The sequence below is a fragment of the Liolophura sinensis genome, chromosome 1 (assembly GCF_032854445.1).
Source record: "Liolophura sinensis isolate JHLJ2023 chromosome 1, CUHK_Ljap_v2, whole genome shotgun sequence".
NCBI classification, from domain to species: Eukaryota; Metazoa; Mollusca; class Polyplacophora; order Chitonida; family Chitonidae; genus Liolophura; species Liolophura sinensis.
The window spans coordinates 68,708,904-68,727,218 of record NC_088295.1 but is presented as its reverse complement, the minus strand read 5'-3'; the positions used below and the strand labels follow the sequence as shown (position 1 = coordinate 68,727,218).

Here is an 18,315-nt window from a genome sequence, read left to right as displayed (position 1 = left end):
TTTTTGTAAATTTCTTAGGAAGGATAAAGTGTACTGTAAAACTGTCTTTGTGCGTGGTAAACTACAGAAGAAACATGACAAACTCAACTTGTCGATTTAACTTACTAGTTTTACCGTATCATGAATCGACATGCTGAGTTTTTCATGTTTCTCCTATATATATATATACATGTACTATAGGAGAAATATCGTTTATTGTCATAATATATAAGACATGAAATGATCACAATCATATACCGTATGATACTCTTTTATTGCAAATAAACATTTACATAAGACATCGTTTATGGCCTTTTGATAAAATGAAGATAGATAAATGCGAAAGATTGAACCCAATTAACCATTAGTTATTAAATAAACTTCAAACAAGGAATATTTTTGAACTGATATAGTAACAAATATACTGAACAAGACGGTTTGATTATTTATTTATTTCTTTGTTTTTAACGCCGTGTATCATCAAGAATTTTCCACTCCTGCGATGGCAGTGCGTACCACCGACCTTTGACAAATTACTGACAAACTTCCCTACACGTGTCGTACAGATATACACACCATATTTGTGGAATACAAGAAATGTTAGGTTAAGCAAACGGCCACATAAGCGTCATTGTCCGCTTATGGTCACCAAGTCGGCCTTATTGCTTCCTGTATTGCTATAGCTTTATGACTTTACGTAAACAATGATTTAGTTCTGTACACTGATATTTTGAAGGACTTCTCGCAGACGGAATGACGGTGTCATATAATAACTTCTGTTTTCCATAACACAGAATATATAAATATTTACATCTAGTAAAATAAACAATTTGAGCTTTAATTACACAAAGATCAATAAATTTACACTATATATACGAATTAAATCCCAAAAAAGTAGGCTATCATGTACAGGATATACATAAAAAATAACACTGAACATATTAAACAATGTATAGAAAGTAGAAATCGGCATTGTCAATAGTAAAAATAAAACAAACAAAAAATAAGAGAAAAAAAAACAATATGTTTATGGCACAGTCCTTATTCCTTTATGAAGCCCACTATAAGGTAAACATTAATATAAATTACGAGGAAATTTTACAGTCCATTTCAGGTGATCATGGTGGTTTGGGCATATATAGGTCAGCAGAAACTAAACTTACTGAAACACATTCTTACTTCATTGTTAGTTTACTTTTTAAAGAATTATCGTCTTTTTTCAGACTAAGAATTACCTATTAAGTGATATTACATTTGTATATTGTTAGCTACATGTAGCAGCATTGCATAAGAAGTAAAGAAAAATCGATGACTGGTTACCTTATGAAAGCTGTGAGATATGCAAACCAACGATAGTTCATCTAAAGCGACAGGAATGTATGCAAATGAACATGTTCAAACATCACTCAAAATTGATGTCACACTTAAGTGAACGTGCCATGATATAGCACTAAATCGCCGACCTCACACGGAATGTAAATTAAACCGCAAATATTGGCTGAAAGCACTGTGGATATTCACAGTTGGAGTTGAATATAGCGTGTAATGGAAAACTAATATGTACAAGTATATACAGACGATTGTTATAAACGTGGAATTCTTTGTCCCTTGTTACAGTCATATAAGGCTATACTGCTATTCAGTCAACAAGAACAGGAAATCCAGCCAGGTAACACTGGAAATATGCACATTATGTTTTCAACTGGATGTCTGTTGAGTTTGTCATCAAAAACTCACGCTCCTCTGACAGTGAGTTATATTGCCAAAATTTTCATTAAGTAACAGTATTAGCGATATTGGCATCGTATGTTCGAATTTATATCGTCGGAATACTGTTAGCGGTACTTAAAATCCACTTTCCATGTGACATCTACCAAGCTGGTATACCCTAACAAGTTCATTTGTGAAAATGAAAAAGTGGCCTACACAGAACGCGCTGCAAGAGGAGATAATAAAACATCTGTTTGTGAGCTTATCGAACAGGTAACAGTAGCTATTTAAACTATGTTACGATGCGTAATTAAACAACATTCCATGTAGGACTAACACTCATTTTTTCTACACAGTATTTCTCCAAACATGTAACACTGATTATTTACACAGTATTCCCCCAAACATGTGACACTGAGTATTTACACAATATTCCCCTAAACATGTAACACTGAGTATTTACAGAGTGATCCCTTCCACACATGCCAATGAATACTTGACGTAGGCCTACACAACGTTCCCTTACTTACGTAATATTATCTGGGTACATATACACATTATTCCCTAAACTTGTAATGTCAATTACTACACATTATCTACACGCTATTGCCTCAACTTTGTAACACTGGATCTCTACACGTTATTTACATGAACATTTACAACGCTGGGCGTTTTGAACAGTAGGTCCCTCACGCCCTACATCTGACATCCCGAAATACCCTTAAACACGTTACAGATGAATACGCAGTTTTCCCTTGGCATGGAACGGCATGCATGATGTACATGTAAATGATATTCTACCAAACTATAATATACGTGCATAAGTATAATCCACACAGTTTTCTCTTCTACATGATAAGTTTCCAGATGTTTTCCATGCATACTGAGGTTTGTAGAGCACCCTTAGGTTTAGGGATTCTCAGGGTGGACAGTTTTCTCTCTGTCTCCAGCTGTAACTAGTGCAGCACGCCTATGTTTCCCATGCAGCTGTAACTAGTATAGTATGCCCAGCGATTCATACGGAGGAGGACTGTTTACCTTGGAGCTTGGTGTCACTGTCGACGGACCAAGAGGAGTCTTAAAAAAAAAAGCAGACATAAATTAGTTTAATTCTCACCTTTTATATGTATATCAAACAAACGCGAAATACATGAACATGAGGTAATTTATATCTAGGGCTGTCAGGGCATCTCTAATTGATAGATTCTTATCTAATTTAAAGTTTCGAAGTAGTTTGATAACCCAGTATAAACAAATGCGAGTCAGTGATTTCTTTGCTCGAGTCACATAGCTACATGTATATGCTCAAATCTAAAAAGGTGTTAATATTTAAAGAAAAACATAGAAAAATGGGAGTATACAAATGAAACTGGGACGAAACAGCAATCTGAATAATTCGCACATTATATAGCGGTTAATTCTATATAAACTGACTTCTTCAAAAATCCGACAACTGCGACCTAGTTTTGTGTTACTTTCTGAGGTGACTTCTACACTATAACCACAAACACCGCTTATTATTTTGCCAGAGTGGAGATACATGTTTGTCGTCGGAGAATTAATAGAGCAGCAGTGCTTAGAGAATTTGCAGAAATAAGGTACAATAATTATACACTTCAAAAGAGGACACTTCAAAACTTCTGTCCGGTAAACTCCCTGCCTTATACAACAAAGCCTAGTGTGGTATACATTTTATCCGAAAATAACTTGTGTGTGTGTTAGTTGTAGATCTTATTGGTCGGCCTTGGTGAAAGATGTGCATCTTCTTATATTGTTTACAGCGTATTTATTTATTTGTTTAGCGTTTAATGTCGTTCTCAAGAATTGCTCACGTTTACTACAGAGGTCAGGTTTATGGATGAAAAAAAATCCCTTCACCATTCAGGTATATCTTGCAAGGCTCCTGGCTTAGAGCGAGTGTTGGATTGGAGATGTATTTATAAGTAGGGGACGTCAACGCACAATAACAAAGCGTATACCCATGGCTACTGGCTTTGGCTTTATCACACCAATAGTGTCTTAAATAAAAAAATATGTGCTGATTTCTTCCGCGTACCGAGCGTCACTGACACGTGACACTTAGTAATAGTTTATTGGTTACGTGAGTCTAATAAATACGCTGTGCGCGGTTTTGAACTCTGTATACATCGAAGAACACCTGCAGCACGAAGAGGTCTTAGAGGAAGTATGAGGGAAGAACTAGGGAAAAGCGAGCAAACTATAATATATAAGTCTGAAGTTCGAAATAATTTACAGCAAATACAGCAGCGTTTGTCATAACAACAAGTTTATAGCAGAGAATTCGAAATAAGAGAAATGGCTGCTTAATGTATAGTTTGTTACTGATTATACGGTTTTTTTGGCTTCTACATTGGTGCGAGGGTATAGGCCGATGTAGACAGATTAGTATGAAAAGGACGCCAGGGATATTAGCTAAGTCAGTAAACTTACGGCATTAATGTCCTCTACATTCTCTTGTATCGTCTCTTTGCTACCTGTATCAAGCCATTACATACGAAATTTTCAATTCGGCTTTACACAGTTTAATGACAATTATTTTTTTATTTGAAGCAATATTCGTGTCAGTATATTCGTTGGAAGAGAAGCACAAGAAGTTACGAAAAGGTAGATCTAATTTGGTCTTAACCTGTCATGCACAGTGTCTCCAAGAAATGAAAACCGAGTCACGTTTGGTTTAACTACTTGATGGCAAGCGTTACCACGTACAGGTCAGGTGTATTTTTTAAAAATCAATACTTAGTCGGTTTGCGTGGATAAAAAAGAACAACAAAACAAAACAGAGAATTTCTACTGTACTACAAGGAAATAAAGACAAGCAAAAAGAGCAGGATTTTTACTAGTTATGGTATCAACACAGTCAGTATATGTATGTAAGCCTATATATACACACCTCTTTTGCTCACTAGCCTCGTCGTCATCACAGCGTTTACAGCCGCCCGAAACCTGTGTTTGGTGCCATGATTTGTACTGTGTGTACCTGTAACACCAAACAGGTGCCCGCGGTTTAAATGAAAATTTACGGATTAATTATTCAGCCACACTGAGTACACAGTATTTATAGAATACATGCGATTTAAACAAGAGTATAATTTATATAATATATAGGTATAAGCGCAGAGCCAAAAGAAAAACAGAAATACCTATCTCACAACAGACTGAGAGTTGAACAAATTATAGATGCGAAGCAAGTTTGTATAATTTGTATATATACGACGTCATATTCTGATCTAGTTGAACATCTGAAGTGTAACATATGTTTCATATAAATGTGACGAGTTTATAATACAAAACATCGATATAGATTGTTCAAAACTGATCCATTTTGTGCCTTCTCGTCAGTTCGCTATTTCGTGGGGCTAGCAAAGTAGGAAATGGTATTTACACACAAATAGCAAATGCACACAAATTAATTAGGACGGACTGTAATCCCAATGTCATTCATTTGCAGAATGAATTCATTATGACTAATGATTCGCGGTGCTTATAACCTGCATAGACACCATGATCCTCACCATGACCAACTAACAGTGTCAACTGTTTGACCCGTATCAACTGATATGCACACCGCGTTGTAGAGCATTTAGCTTTGGAGTGAGTGAGTGAGTGATGGGGTTTAACGTCGTACTCAACAATTTTTCAGTCATATGATGACGAAGGAATCCTTAGGGTGTATGTGATGTGCCTCCTAGTTGCAGGACGGATTTCCACCGCTCTTTTATCCACTGATGCTTCACTAAGACAACTTACCGACGGCAATTAAGGCCGCCCCGCCCGAGCCATTATACTGATACGAGTCAACCAGTCGTTGCACTATCCCCTTTATGATGAGCGCCAAGCGAGGCAGTTACAACTTCCACTTTTAAAGTCTTAGGTGTAACTCGGCCCAGGATTGACATTTAGCTTTGGAAGTCCATTTCCAAGTGCGCGACAATGCCATATTTTGGTCACTTTGTCATGTCTGATCTGCATAATAATAACTGGCAATAGTTAGCTTGGTCCAACTCACCTCTGCTGGATGATGACGGGAAGGACTGAGAGTCACAGCAGAACATCCTCTTCTGTATGTCTCGCTTCATCAGACAAAAAAATATGAAGATAAATAATCCCTGAAGGGAGTTGAAAATGGTAAATAGATATTGGAAGGCCGGGCTAGCGTCGCCTATTGCAAATATGGCGAATATCCAGGTGAGCCCCAGAAGGATGAAAACCCCTGCAACTCCACGAAACTGTTGGCTTAACGAAACTGTCTCCGATTTGTTCAGCTTCTTGGAGGACAGGCCACATATCTGGCGCACGACCATTGCAAAAATGATAGAGTTTCCAATGAGAACGATGCCCACCGGGGCCAAGAAAGTTACATAAAAAGCGACCCGGTTCAACCAGCATCTGTAAACGTAAGGAAAAACAAAATATTATCGGTTTGTGGCAGAGTTTGGAGCTTTGTGGTCCAGACTCTAACCGTGAAATAGTGCATGGGGTTATCATGTGCGTCAAATTAAAACCATCCAAGGATCCATACTGAATCGTGTTAATGCAGTCGTCACACTGTCCCGAAATTCACACCAGATGGGCACACGATAAAGGAAATGTTCAAATTCGGCTCTGATCGTAAAAACATTGAGCCATTCTTGAGGGCATCTTAAGACACCGTATGGCCGCCGGTAGAGTTACTCAGGCTGCGGCAGCAACTTCGTTAGCTTAGGCAAAACCTTTGACATTTCAAAAATTGCCGAAAGACCTTGCGAAGGTTTATTTTCGTGTTGAATTCATTTGTCCATTTTGTCCTTAGTAAGTTCATTGTTAGGGCATCTTGGCAAACCGTGTCATCTTCGTCTTTACTTCGTGTGATCATCGGTGCCATCGGGCATTTTTCGCCTCACGAAGACAATATGAAGGAAACAAGAAGCTGCCTGATTGTCTTAGGAAGACAACACGACTACGTGAAGACCCGCAATGCCGTCGTGTAGCCATCGTATTACAGAACGATGATATCTTGATGGACCATGGTGTCGGCGAAGATAGCCGAATTTGATTAGCTCAAGCGTTTCCCGTGTGTCATGGTGAACATATAAAAGGCCAGCCTCAGAGCATCAGTCCTGAGCAACTCTAGAGATCAGCAATTGAATTTCCCACGGTCGGCTGAATGTTTCATTTCACCTGGAGGCCAAATGACGCCTTCGTGATTTAGTTCGAACCCATCGTACTCTCAATACGACGTCGTGTTGCCATCATGTTGCCTTCGTGTGTCCTGCGGGTATAAACTACTATAAAAATTCACTTCTTAGTGTTACCTTCGGGTGCCATCGTGTGACCTTCTGCAGGCATCGTACTTGCTTCGGTTATTGATTGGCTGTTGATCAAGTTCGGGGCTATCTTCGCACGGAATTCAAAATTCCATATTCGTATGACCATCTGGTGTCAGTTTCGGGACAGTGTGACGCCTGCATAAACATCACGCTCAAACACTCCTAGAGCACATGTTTTACAAGTTATAGTTTTCTCGACTGCTTTGCAAATCCCATCGACCTAAAGTTCAAATTTAGCTACCATCATTTAGGAAACAAAGTAATCTCGAGGTCGAATGCGACGTTCGTATAACAGCCTTCAGTCAAAATGAACGTACCAGGTTAATACAATCGCAAGTCCATGTCAAATTAAAGACATCATGACTTGATATTTGTATCTTTGGTTTATATGTCTAACAGAAAACTTCTGTTTAGATTTGTTTTCGCATGGTCAATATTTTATTCCAGACTTACAGTTTATCATTTGCCAGAGATCCATAGTTTTCTGTCCGGTTTACTCCGACTGTTATTGCGACAATGACCAACGGTACGCCTGAAAAAATATTAGCGTCAAAGGAAGACAAGTAAGCGGACTTGTTCTCAAATATCACAGCAGAGATATTTCCTTCATCAAATACTAATACCGTAGCCGTATAATACAACTCCTATTTAGCATAAGTCTTGCTTTGACCGTTTTCCAAAGGGATGGGGGATTATGCTGTTTCCACCATTGGTCTGGAATATAAATGAGTGTTTGAATTCTAAATGATCGAATTAATGAATATGTACTGCATTGGTACTGTGTCATTCTTATGTTAAAACTTACCCCATCCAATCAGCATGGTCCTCAGCAGGAATCGCCGGAAGTAAGTCCTGAAGACAAGGACCAGGGCCAGGTACATGTAGAAGGCCTCTATACTCATCCAAACCATGGATGATAGCAAGAAATAGTGCATCAAGATTGCAATAGCCTGGGAAAAGTGAAGTTGCACAATGCATACAAGTATACACGTGTACATAATATAACATCAGCTCTGACAATGATGGAAATGAAAGTGACCTAAAAGAGAAACTTTTCACAGGAAAAGCTTAATAAACACAGCAAAGGGAATACAGGAGGAATGAGGAATGAAACACAAAACTTCTTTCTACAATGCACAGAAATATTCGTTTTTCGTTTTGCTGTATGAGCAGTTCATTTGACTATACCATCGTTTCAGACTGAAGAACACTGACTTCAGGGTATGTTGCTGTAGCAACTATTTTACCACAGGTGCCAAATCTCCGAAACGATGACAGAATTTAAATTATTATACAGACGGACAATTAAAAATTAGTTCGTTTTCTTGGAAACATGGGATTGGTACCTTGCACAAAGCTGGGTTCTCAAGGGCATATATCCCAATAATAAAAGTGACATTGGCACAGGCCAGAGCCAGGCAAAGGTTGAGTAGTATCTTTGACGGGGTGTCTCTTCTTAATTTGCTGAAATGGAAATGGAAAGATCTTTCATCATTTGTGTGAACACCTCCTGCTAATTCACCATTCATTTACAGTATATCTGTTACCTGAACAGTAACTTCAGGCTTGCCACAAATATGTATTTTTAGACAGAAATTTGTTGCAATGATGATTTTAGAAATGAATTAATAGTTAATTTCATTTCATTTATTTGACTGGTGTTTTACGCCGTACTCAAGAATATTTCACTTATACGACGGCGGCCAGCATTATGGTGGGTGGAAACCGGGCAGAGCCCGGGCGAAATTTCATTTCATATCAAATAATTAAATATAATTTACATAATTATTTATATGGAGCCTCTTATCTGATGATAATTTTAGATAATATTAATTGTACTCAGCTGAGGGCAAAATCATGTAATTATAATTTACGTGTTTGATTGGTGTTTCAAAGAGTAAATTGTACTCTTTTCTCTTCACTACAACAAACACATAGGTCAATCTTGTAAAACAAAAAAAAAACCTTCAGCTTCTCATACCTGAAGAGACAGTATATGATAATGGTGAGTACGAGTCCGAAGAAGGAGATGGCACAGCCGATAAAGGACAACAGAGTTAGATTCTCCGCATGGTGATTTGATTCTGTCGTGCCGCTGTTATATACGTCCTGCAAATAAATACAACCATTACAATTTCTCCGTTCCATTTTTGAACATAACTTTTCCGTAGCCTACAAAGAACCATCTCTTTTCTCTGCTAGGATGGCGCTTCATATTTTGTTCGCGTTCTGTCTACACCTATCGTAGTCATACAAGCTTATCGTCTGCAATTATCCACGAAGGCAGTTAACCTTTACGCGCAAGTGAAATGGTAAATGTAGCAGAACTGTCTACAGAATGTGACAATAAAACGCGAGGTGTGCCGCTAAAAACAGAAGGTAGTATATGTAAAGGGCACATTCAAAATAGAAAATGTCACAGTAGAGTCGTTGTCTCTAGGAATTTTCTGTAGTATCCAGTTCTTGTTCAGACCGTAGTAGGCTTATGTGAAATGTTGAGCTCTGTAGCGAACAAGTTCGCATGCACTATAATGGGAAATGTATACTTGATCTTACCTAAATTACCTATCATTTGTGTGTTTTTCATCTTGCTGAAATTTATTTATTTATTTATTTATTTGAATGGTGTTTTACGTTGTACTCTCTTGTTGAAATGGTACCCTTGATAAAGCTGCATTACCAAATGTGCTATGTCTCTTTGAAACTGGATTTCAGTCGATTCTAAAAGACATAAATTCCTTTGAAATGTGGTCCTGTAGTTTTGTATATTTTACGAGTTTTAATATTTATTCACAATACTCACCATCAAGAGGGCGAAATTTGTGAGATGATCACACTGGCAGATAGTGTGACTCCCATTGACAGATTCCCTCACCAGGCATCCTCGGTCTGACCATGTCCCATTCAACGTGTCCCAAAACACACACTGGGGATTACTCGAGTTCTGGACGATACACAGTAAGCATAAAACTCTAATGCGTTTTACACCATGCAATCACTGCGCATGGGCAGCCGACTTTCATGATTCGAGATGTGATTGTTTATACAATGTAATATCACAGTGTGTAAACATGACAACTAGGTATCGGTGAAGAAATGGAAAACCAAAATTCACATAAAAATATTTGATGTTATTCAGACTGAAAAGATGAAGGAATATCGCAGAAATTGTAAAGAGAAGTAAGCACAGCTTTTCACCGTGTCTCTGAATTGCGACGAAAATAAAAGGATTCAAAGAAATGTGTTTTGAAGGGTTGTAACTACAATACTTTTGACTTCCGTCGGTATCCCCATAGGTGATGGCACGGCTCGTAACGCCTTAGTTATATTGGCGCTCCAGTGAATGTGTTACTTATTCATTAATTAGAATTAGCAAACCACAAACATAATCACTGTTCCCCTAAGTGATATTAGAAAAGGGAACACCTTTAGACACAGCACGAAGTAAGTTGTGCTTTCAAACCCAGTTCTTGCTAGGTTGCCTGTGTTATTTTCTGGCAGAGTCTTTTTTTTTTTTCTCAAACATCTCTTATTTTATTGTATCTTACCTGCAGACGGTGTGTGAATGTGATGACTACAGGGTCGTGTAGATTTACGAGGGTCAGGTTACCGATACTGACAGACAACACCCGGCTGTTAACCTGCCTGATATCCTCACGATCTGGGGTCTCATTCCCGTCTGAGGTCTCATTCCTATCACCCACAGCCTTCGGCTGCTCCTGGGCATCTTGGATAGCCTTGAATAAATAATGAAATCCGTAAATGAAAAAGTGTGCCAAATACATTTAGTGTGACGTAAACTGTAGCTGCATCAGGTTCTAAATACAATATTGAATGAATGCTTCAAAATGAAGCATTCTGGGAGCCGCATGCCCTACTCTTACTCTACAAATCATAGCCTGTGTTTTGATAACAATGTGTACATTTAAATGAATAGACACTTTTTAAAAAAAAAGGAAAAGGGCTCAAAAGTAATGGACGTTAGTACCATGTACAAGCAGGCAGCTGCATGATACATATATATATATATATATATGTATATTTCAACAACCCAATTATCCATTCATAATTAGAGATAAAATGTGTGAACAACCAAGCTATATCCATCGTTATATCTTGTCCAAGTGTCTGTACTGATATTATTTCATATGCAACAAACCGCAAATGACATTGATGATAATTGTGAATGTTGATCCCGTTTACCTTGAAAAATATGTCATCTTCATGAAGGATGAAACTAGCGCGATCCCCGTCTTGCTTAGAACTGTCGTCAACGTTTGAGAAAAGCGTAGCTGGTAGACTGATAGAATCCTTATACACTCCTTCCGTGACGGTGGACATCGAATCTCCTATTATAACCTGTGCAACACAAATTATCATTGGGCATAAGGATGGGCAAGTAGATAAACGGGATTCCAAATGTCTGATACCGTGAATAATTTGGTGAAAAAATTTTTCAGAATAAAGGGTGAAAATTCTGTATAACATAACTACATCACTGGTGTATATTTCTATTCCACCTGGGAATTCTTCATGGACAAAAGTTGGAACTTTTATCTTGACATAAAATATTGCAGCAGAAAGAAGAGTAAAACCAGACCAGCAGCGTCAGTGTGATAACTGGCAAATGGTCACACGTAACCGGTGAAATACGGCCTCTTGTCATTTTACTATAGTCAGGATTTTATTTTTACTATTCATGCAAATGATTAAGTGGTCATTTGATTTCATGCCTATAATACCTTCCGGGCATGACTGAAAGCTGATGACTGCTTCTCACTTACATTGCACGCTCTTTATTGATATATGGATACCTATTCCTTTGATAACTAATGTTTTGGGTTGCTTTAGAAAGGGATTTTGTGATTATCGGCTTGGAACGTCAAGTCATGGTCTTGCATATAACTGAGCGAAGCTTCGTGGAATAACTCTTACCTTTCTTGACTTCACCTAATGAAAGCCTTTGAAGTACAGCTGCTTCGTGAGTCGCTTTTCCATAAGGTACGGAGCAAGGTTAATGTTACAATTAACTCTTATGAATTAACATGGTGTGTTTTAACACTATAACCGCCGTAACAAACACTGGTAATCCAGTTTTCAACCTTAATGGACGGTTCAGGCCCGGTTCAGCGCATAGGACTAAGGGACAAGAATTTGGAAAACTAAACAAGCATACAAGTTAAGAAATTAAGACGGAGCATTAAGTGGGGGAGTGCAACGACTGGTTGACCCGTATCAGTATAATGACCCGGGTGGGTCGGTTTACTTGCCTTCGGTAAATTGTATCAATGAAACAACACTGGATAAAAGAGCGGTGGAAATCCCTCCTGCAACAAGGAGGCACATACGTGCACTCTAAGGGTTCCTTCTTTGTCATATGACTGAAAAATTGTTAAGTACGACGTTAAACCCTAAGTACCCACTCACTCAAAATGCTGCAGGCCGAGATATGTACACGCCATATGTGCAGGACCCTGCAGTATATTGCTATCGAAGTAAGGATAATGGATGTCAAACCTAAGATCATCCCTCTGTTTAACTATGTACTTGTGATGTAACTTTGCTAAATGACTCACCGACTCTTTCCCCGACACCTGTCTGTCAACCTCCAGAGTAATGTTTTTGAAATCAGTCGGACTGATCTGTTTAACGACGATGGCCAGGTTGGGATTTACTTCCTCTATCGCGGAATCTTTTATATCGACGTGACCCGTGAAATTATCAATCGCCTTAAGATACCTGTAATGGTAAAGTTGATCGCATATCATAAAAAAACACCAGAAAGGTCTGAGAGAAATAGCAGCTGTAGAAAACGTAAATTTGAAGCCGGAGTCAGCTTTGTTTTTAATGGTTTTTGCAATGCAATAAGAAATTATTTCAAATTGTTGACAGTATTCCAGGTCACCGGTTTCGTGTGGGAAGATTAGATCTCTTTTTATATACAGCCGTAAATTCAAAAATCCAGGTAAATTTAAGATAATATTTCTATATCTTCGAGTCTGAGAATCATAAAGGAAATCTTATTTTTTCTCATTTAATCATTTTTACTGAGTTACGATTTACAGTAAGTTATACAGGTGTTCAGCTTTGTAGGATGGAGCTGACCACACCTCCGGCCATGTCACCTCATCTTATGACTTGACTTTCTACCCATGATTTTAAATAAGGACTTGTGCTGAAGACAAATGTATTACAAAGTAAACGAGTAATAAAATGAATTAAATTGAAGACAGACAAGTGGTATATTGTCACATACAACCGACAAAGTATTATACTGGACATTTTCCCTCGTCCTTAAAATTTTTTCCGTCAATTCCGATCCCTGAGTGATGACGGATTGCATTTTCGTTAATATAAACGTATTAAGATGCGTTCCAGAGAACGAATTAATCAGGAATAGATTAATGCGTTAAACTGACGAAAATACAACATATCAACGTAGTGGCTATATATGATATCGATTGATCTTCTGCTCTATGAACGAAACTATCAAACATTAAATACGTTGGCTCATGTCTGAAAAATATGTACTGTATTCCGCCTAAAATTTCGCCCCTGGCTAAAGTTACTCAGCATCATTTTATTTGGATGGTAGGATCATGTCCTGCTGGAATAATGCAAGTTTTAGCACCAACAGCTAGTAATATTTTAATACCGATATTTGTCCCTAAAAATTTTGTGAATTTATAGCTCAAATGCAGTATTTTATGTTCTCTGTGCATTTTGTATATACATGCTTGATCAAAATACATGAGGACATACCCTTTGGCAGATTTATATTTACGCTCAGCACCAACAAGGCTTCTCTTCGGGACTTGGAACATGTTACTCATTGCAGACAACGTGTTCTTTATCACATTCCGATCTCGAGCATCCCTGCTTAGCTGGAGCAATTCTGTGACAATCCACACTGCCTTCTCAACGTCTTGCTCACTAAATTCCGAACTCCTCTCTGTTAACTTCATTATACGACTTGACACCTTCATCGTCTTTTCTGGGAAGAGGAATGATTTAAATACCACTAGAATACGGAGATCCAAAATACGACCCTTCCACCCAACAACATTTCCCAGAATAAAAAGAGGAAAGGGGTTTGCATGGACAAAGTATGTGTGCCTGAAATCCATTATTGCACAAAGCATCTGAACTCCAGTAATCATTCCTAAATGGGAATAATTTGAAAATAACTACCCGATTTCCAGCATACTTAAGCATGTACAAGTTCATATGATAAGAAACATGTATGGCATAAAATTCTTCAAAATCGGTCAGTAGTTTAGGAGGAGTTGTATGGACAAAATCGTGTCTACACACGGACAGAGCCACAGGCAGGGTGATTTTAGCGTACACACCCCCAATCCCCCTTAACTTCGTCCGGGGGACTATAATGCAGTCGGTAAAAGATAACGCCCTGTGAAGATTCAGAACTGTACTTTAATAATGTCAAGTTTTGTATTTCACTTATTAATAATAAACGTATGACCTTAACCTTTATAATGTCATTTAATATAAAAGTTAAATCTTATAATGCTTTTCTGTTACCATTCAAGCTGAACAGACTCGATTCATAACCGAATACTAGTACAGGTACTATATAAAAAAGAACAGTCAAGCACATGATAGCTTTAATGTTATATGCCTATTTACTAGGTCGAAACTAGTCAACCCTGACCCAAAGGCTCTCCTCATACAGTATTAAAGTCTTTTTTTCTATGCCGTTTTCCTTGTAAAAGTGAATGTGCATGACTTGGTACATAAGTGATGCAGCATCACGTATGAAGACTAATATGGTCCCAAATCCATCATATCACAAATATATTATTCTGAGTAAAGTATATACAAGATATATGCCCACCAAACTGAGTATTTGATCATGGATTGGAACCATAATGTTGACCCAAACAAACATATATCTCGGAAAATACAATTACCAGCCCGCATGAAGTGATTAGAGATTAGATTAGAGATTAGAAGTGATTAGAGATAACAAATGTGTTCACACTATCGTTGCCTGACCTAGTACAGCAGGCCAACTTTAATATTGCTGCCCGGGCCTTACGACAAACGGGCAACTTTCAGGCCTGCGTCAACCAGAATTAACGCTCGAAAACATTCTTTTTTCCCTCGAGCCATGAATTCCTATAATGACCTGAGTTCTAAACATTCCACAGAAATTTTTTCTTCACAACAATCTTTTAGAAGGTCAGTTCACTCGATTCTTTTTTAACGGTTTTTCTGTGATTAACATATTTCATGATCTTAACTTCTGATTATAGCGGTTTACAATTCTTACTTTTTAATGAAATTTCAACAAGAATAGTTTTATATATTCTCCTTTGTTTACACGTAGACTTATAACATTCCTGTGTCAAGAATTACATCATATGTTTACTTCTGTTTACACTATCTTTGCACAAAAATTGTATTTTAAATTTTACCTAGCTTTACATATGTGTATTATTCGCTTCTGTTACTCTGTATGTATCCCTGTTACCAGACCTGTAAGTGGGCTCCTGGCCTGTTGGCCCTGAATATTAATAAACCATGTAACCTTTATTTTTCAGATGACGAAAGAAAAATGTAAACACATCATTGGCGCCAATACTGACCTGATATGTTTTCCTTAAGTATGTCATCTAGATCTCCTGTAATCTTACTCTGACATTTACTGAAATCCGGATCCCTCCACGTGCTCGTGCTCGAGCTGTTTTCGAAGGAATAGAAACAAGAATTTGATAGTTTGTCCTTTCTGAGACAGCATCATACTCAATATACTTGAAGTCTAAAATTCCAATAACTCATTTGATTGACAATAAAATAAAAAATCCTGTCTTTACGTTCATGTTACGTTCACTGATGAATGGGCTATTGATTGTGATATCCATCAATCTATACCGTTGCCCAAACTTAAACGAAAGAAGTGATTTTTGCGTTGATGCAACGCACTTAATTTACGGTCACATAAGGAAACATTCTTTATGTAAGCTTACATGAAAAGGTACAGTAAGGTAAGACTTACCACTGCCGTGTGGCTTTTCCCGTAAACTGTCCCGAGCACGGAAGCTCCGCGGTGGATCCTTGAAGCGTTTTAGGCCAGGTAAAACGATCTCCCGTGTTTGTTTGACATACGCACCTGGAGACATCTGGAATTATTGAGCATAGCGTAAAAGCAACGTTGGAGTTCAAGGACTAAGGGTCATCTTGTCAGCCTTTCATGCATAAAATAGTGGTACATTTGACTAAAATAGGCCTACATGTAACGGAACTTCGATTGCCATAGAAATAGCGACAGAAGCCACCTTTGTAGTATGATATTTCCAATGAACCTGGGCTCGATAGTCATGGATGATTCAATCGGATCGACCATCACGCCCATGCTGAAATAGCCAATTACAACCATTTTTAGGAAGATTGTATATATAACCCATATAGGGTAAAGAGAATCATATGGCTTTATGCCCTGGGGATGTTGTTATTGACAAAGAATACATTTTTTGTTTACCATTGACACTGTTGCACAGTTCTCCTTCACAGCATACACTACACCTGCCCTCTGTACAAGTACATCGGTTAGAACATTCATTTGTTACAGCGCATTCCATGGTGTAGTAACTACGGCCTCTTGTCAGTTGAATACTGGACATACAAGCCGGCTGAAAAGCAAAATATCACAACGTGAACTATAAATGCTGAATGCCAAATATATCAGGCTACTTAATGTAAGTTCCTTTAATTTTCATCGCGATCAGATGCATACTTAATTTTCATGCGTCATGCAGGACTGGGAAAATTTCTTACCTTTCTTTCGGTACACTGTGCCGTCTTCTTGCACTGCTTTTCATCAGTCTCGTTACGACATACGTAACAGCTGATCGCCTCGTCCGATTCACTACTATCACTCTCACCCGTCACCCCTGGTGTCGCCACTGACGCTGTTGAACCACTGGAGCCTTTGGAAGGAGAAGAGGCGATTGTTTCTAAGGGTATATGCGTTGTTCTAGTTACTAAAGAATCAGTGTTCGCTACTGAAGGTGAAGTGGCTGTCATATCAGTACGCGGTGAATCAGTCAGCGACTTTGTGGGTGCATCAGTAATCGTCTTTGTAGGTGAATCAGTCAGCGGCTTTGTAGGTTCATCAGTGGTCGGCCTTGTAGGTGAATCAGTCAGCGGCTTTGTAGGTCCATCAGTGGGCGGCTTTGTAGGTGAATCAGTGAGCGGCTTTGTGGGTGCATCAGTAATAGTCTTTGTAGGTGAATCAGTCAGCGGCTTTGTAGGTCCATCAGTGGGCGGCTTTGTAGGTGAATCAGTCAGCGGCTTTGTGGGTGCATCAGTAATCTTCTTTGTAGGTGAATCAGTCAGTGACTTTGTAGGTTCATCAGTTGGCGGCTTTGTAGGTGCATCAGTAATCGTCTTTGTAGGTCCATCAGTGGGCGGCCTTGTAGGTGAATCAGTCGGCGGCTTTGTAGGTGAATCAGTCAGTGGCTTTGTAGGTCCATCAGTGGGCGGCTTTGTAGGTCCATCAGTGGGCGGCCTTGTGGGTCCATCTGTGGGCGGCCTTGTAGTTGCATCAGTAATCGTCTTTGTAGGTCCATCAGTGGGCGGCTTTGTAGGTGAATCAGTCGGCGGCTTAGTAGGTGAATCAGTCAGTGGCTTTGTAGGTCCATCAGTGGGCGGCTTTGTAGGTCCATCAGTGGGCGGCCTTGTGGGTCCATCTGTGGGCGGCTTTGTAGGTGAATCAGTCAGCGGCTTTGTAGGTTCATCAGTGGGCGGCTTTGTAGGTGCATCGGTGGGCGGCCTTGTGGGTCCATCAGTGGGCGGCTTTGTAGATGAACCAGTAAGCGGCTTTGTGGGTGATACAGTAATCGCCATTGTAGGTGGATCAGTCAGCGGCTTTGTGGGTCCATCAGTGGGCGGCCTTGTAGGTGAATCAGTCAGCGGCTTTGTAGGTCCATCAGTGGGCGGCTTTGTAGGTGCATCGGTCAGTGGCTTTGTGAGCGCATCAGTAATCGTCTTTGTAGGTCCATCAGTGGGCGGCTTTGTAGGTCCATCAGCGGGCGGCTTTGTAGGTAAATCAGTCAGTGACTTATTGGGTGCATCAGTAATCGTCTTTGTAGGTCCATCAGTGGGTGGCTTTGTAGGTGCATCGGTGGGTGGCTTTGTAGGTGCATCAGTGCGCGGCTTTGTAAATGAGGCAGTGCTTCCTTTGAAACAAAACCATTTGTTTTTGTTAACAGAAAACGTGTAATCTTGCTTACAAGAAAACGTTCCAGTCGTTTGTAACACACGATATACCACTAGA

The 18,315-nt window shown here is 39.1% G+C and overlaps 1 protein-coding gene across 2 annotated transcripts; it reads right to left on the bottom strand.

Annotated features, from left to right (window-relative positions):
* Positions 1-240: 240 nt before the first annotated feature.
* On the bottom strand, positions 241-18,032 carry LOC135482221 (adhesion G-protein coupled receptor G6-like). Of its 2 annotated transcripts, XM_064762096.1 has the most exons (17): positions 16,815-18,032; positions 16,519-16,669; positions 16,036-16,159; positions 15,626-15,720; positions 13,779-14,010; positions 12,593-12,755; positions 11,220-11,375; positions 10,565-10,753; positions 9,820-9,960; positions 8,998-9,125; positions 8,363-8,480; positions 7,822-7,966; positions 7,470-7,548; positions 5,717-6,096; positions 4,601-4,687; positions 4,141-4,184; positions 241-2,766 (listed from the first exon to the last, which is right to left on the bottom strand). In XM_064762096.1, the coding sequence occupies exons 1-17, from the start codon at positions 17,883-17,885 to the stop codon at positions 2,683-2,685; spliced, it is 3,387 nt and encodes a 1,128-aa protein (XP_064618166.1). In that variant the 5' UTR covers positions 17,886-18,032; the 3' UTR covers positions 241-2,682. The 2 variants fall into 2 exon arrangements, with proteins under 2 accessions (XP_064618166.1, XP_064618167.1); XM_064762097.1 differs by lacking the exon at positions 4,141-4,184.
* Between the last annotated feature and the right edge of the window lie 283 nt (positions 18,033-18,315).

What these genes read in the sequence shown, in the direction of transcription:
- LOC135482221 (XM_064762096.1), bottom strand. Translation starts at nt 17,885, where the DNA reads ATGGCGATTACTGTATCACCCACAAAGCCGCTTACTGGTTCATCTACA. An exon ending in GGAAAAGCCACACGGCAGTG is followed by an intron (nt 15,721 to 16,035) that starts GTAAGTCTTACC and finishes CTTCGAAAACAG; the next exon opens with CTCGAGCACGAGCACGTGGA. An exon ending in TCTCTGGCAAATGATAAACT is followed by an intron (nt 6,097 to 7,469) that starts GTAAGTCTGGAA and finishes TTACGTTTACAG; the next exon opens with ATGCTGGTTGAACCGGGTCG.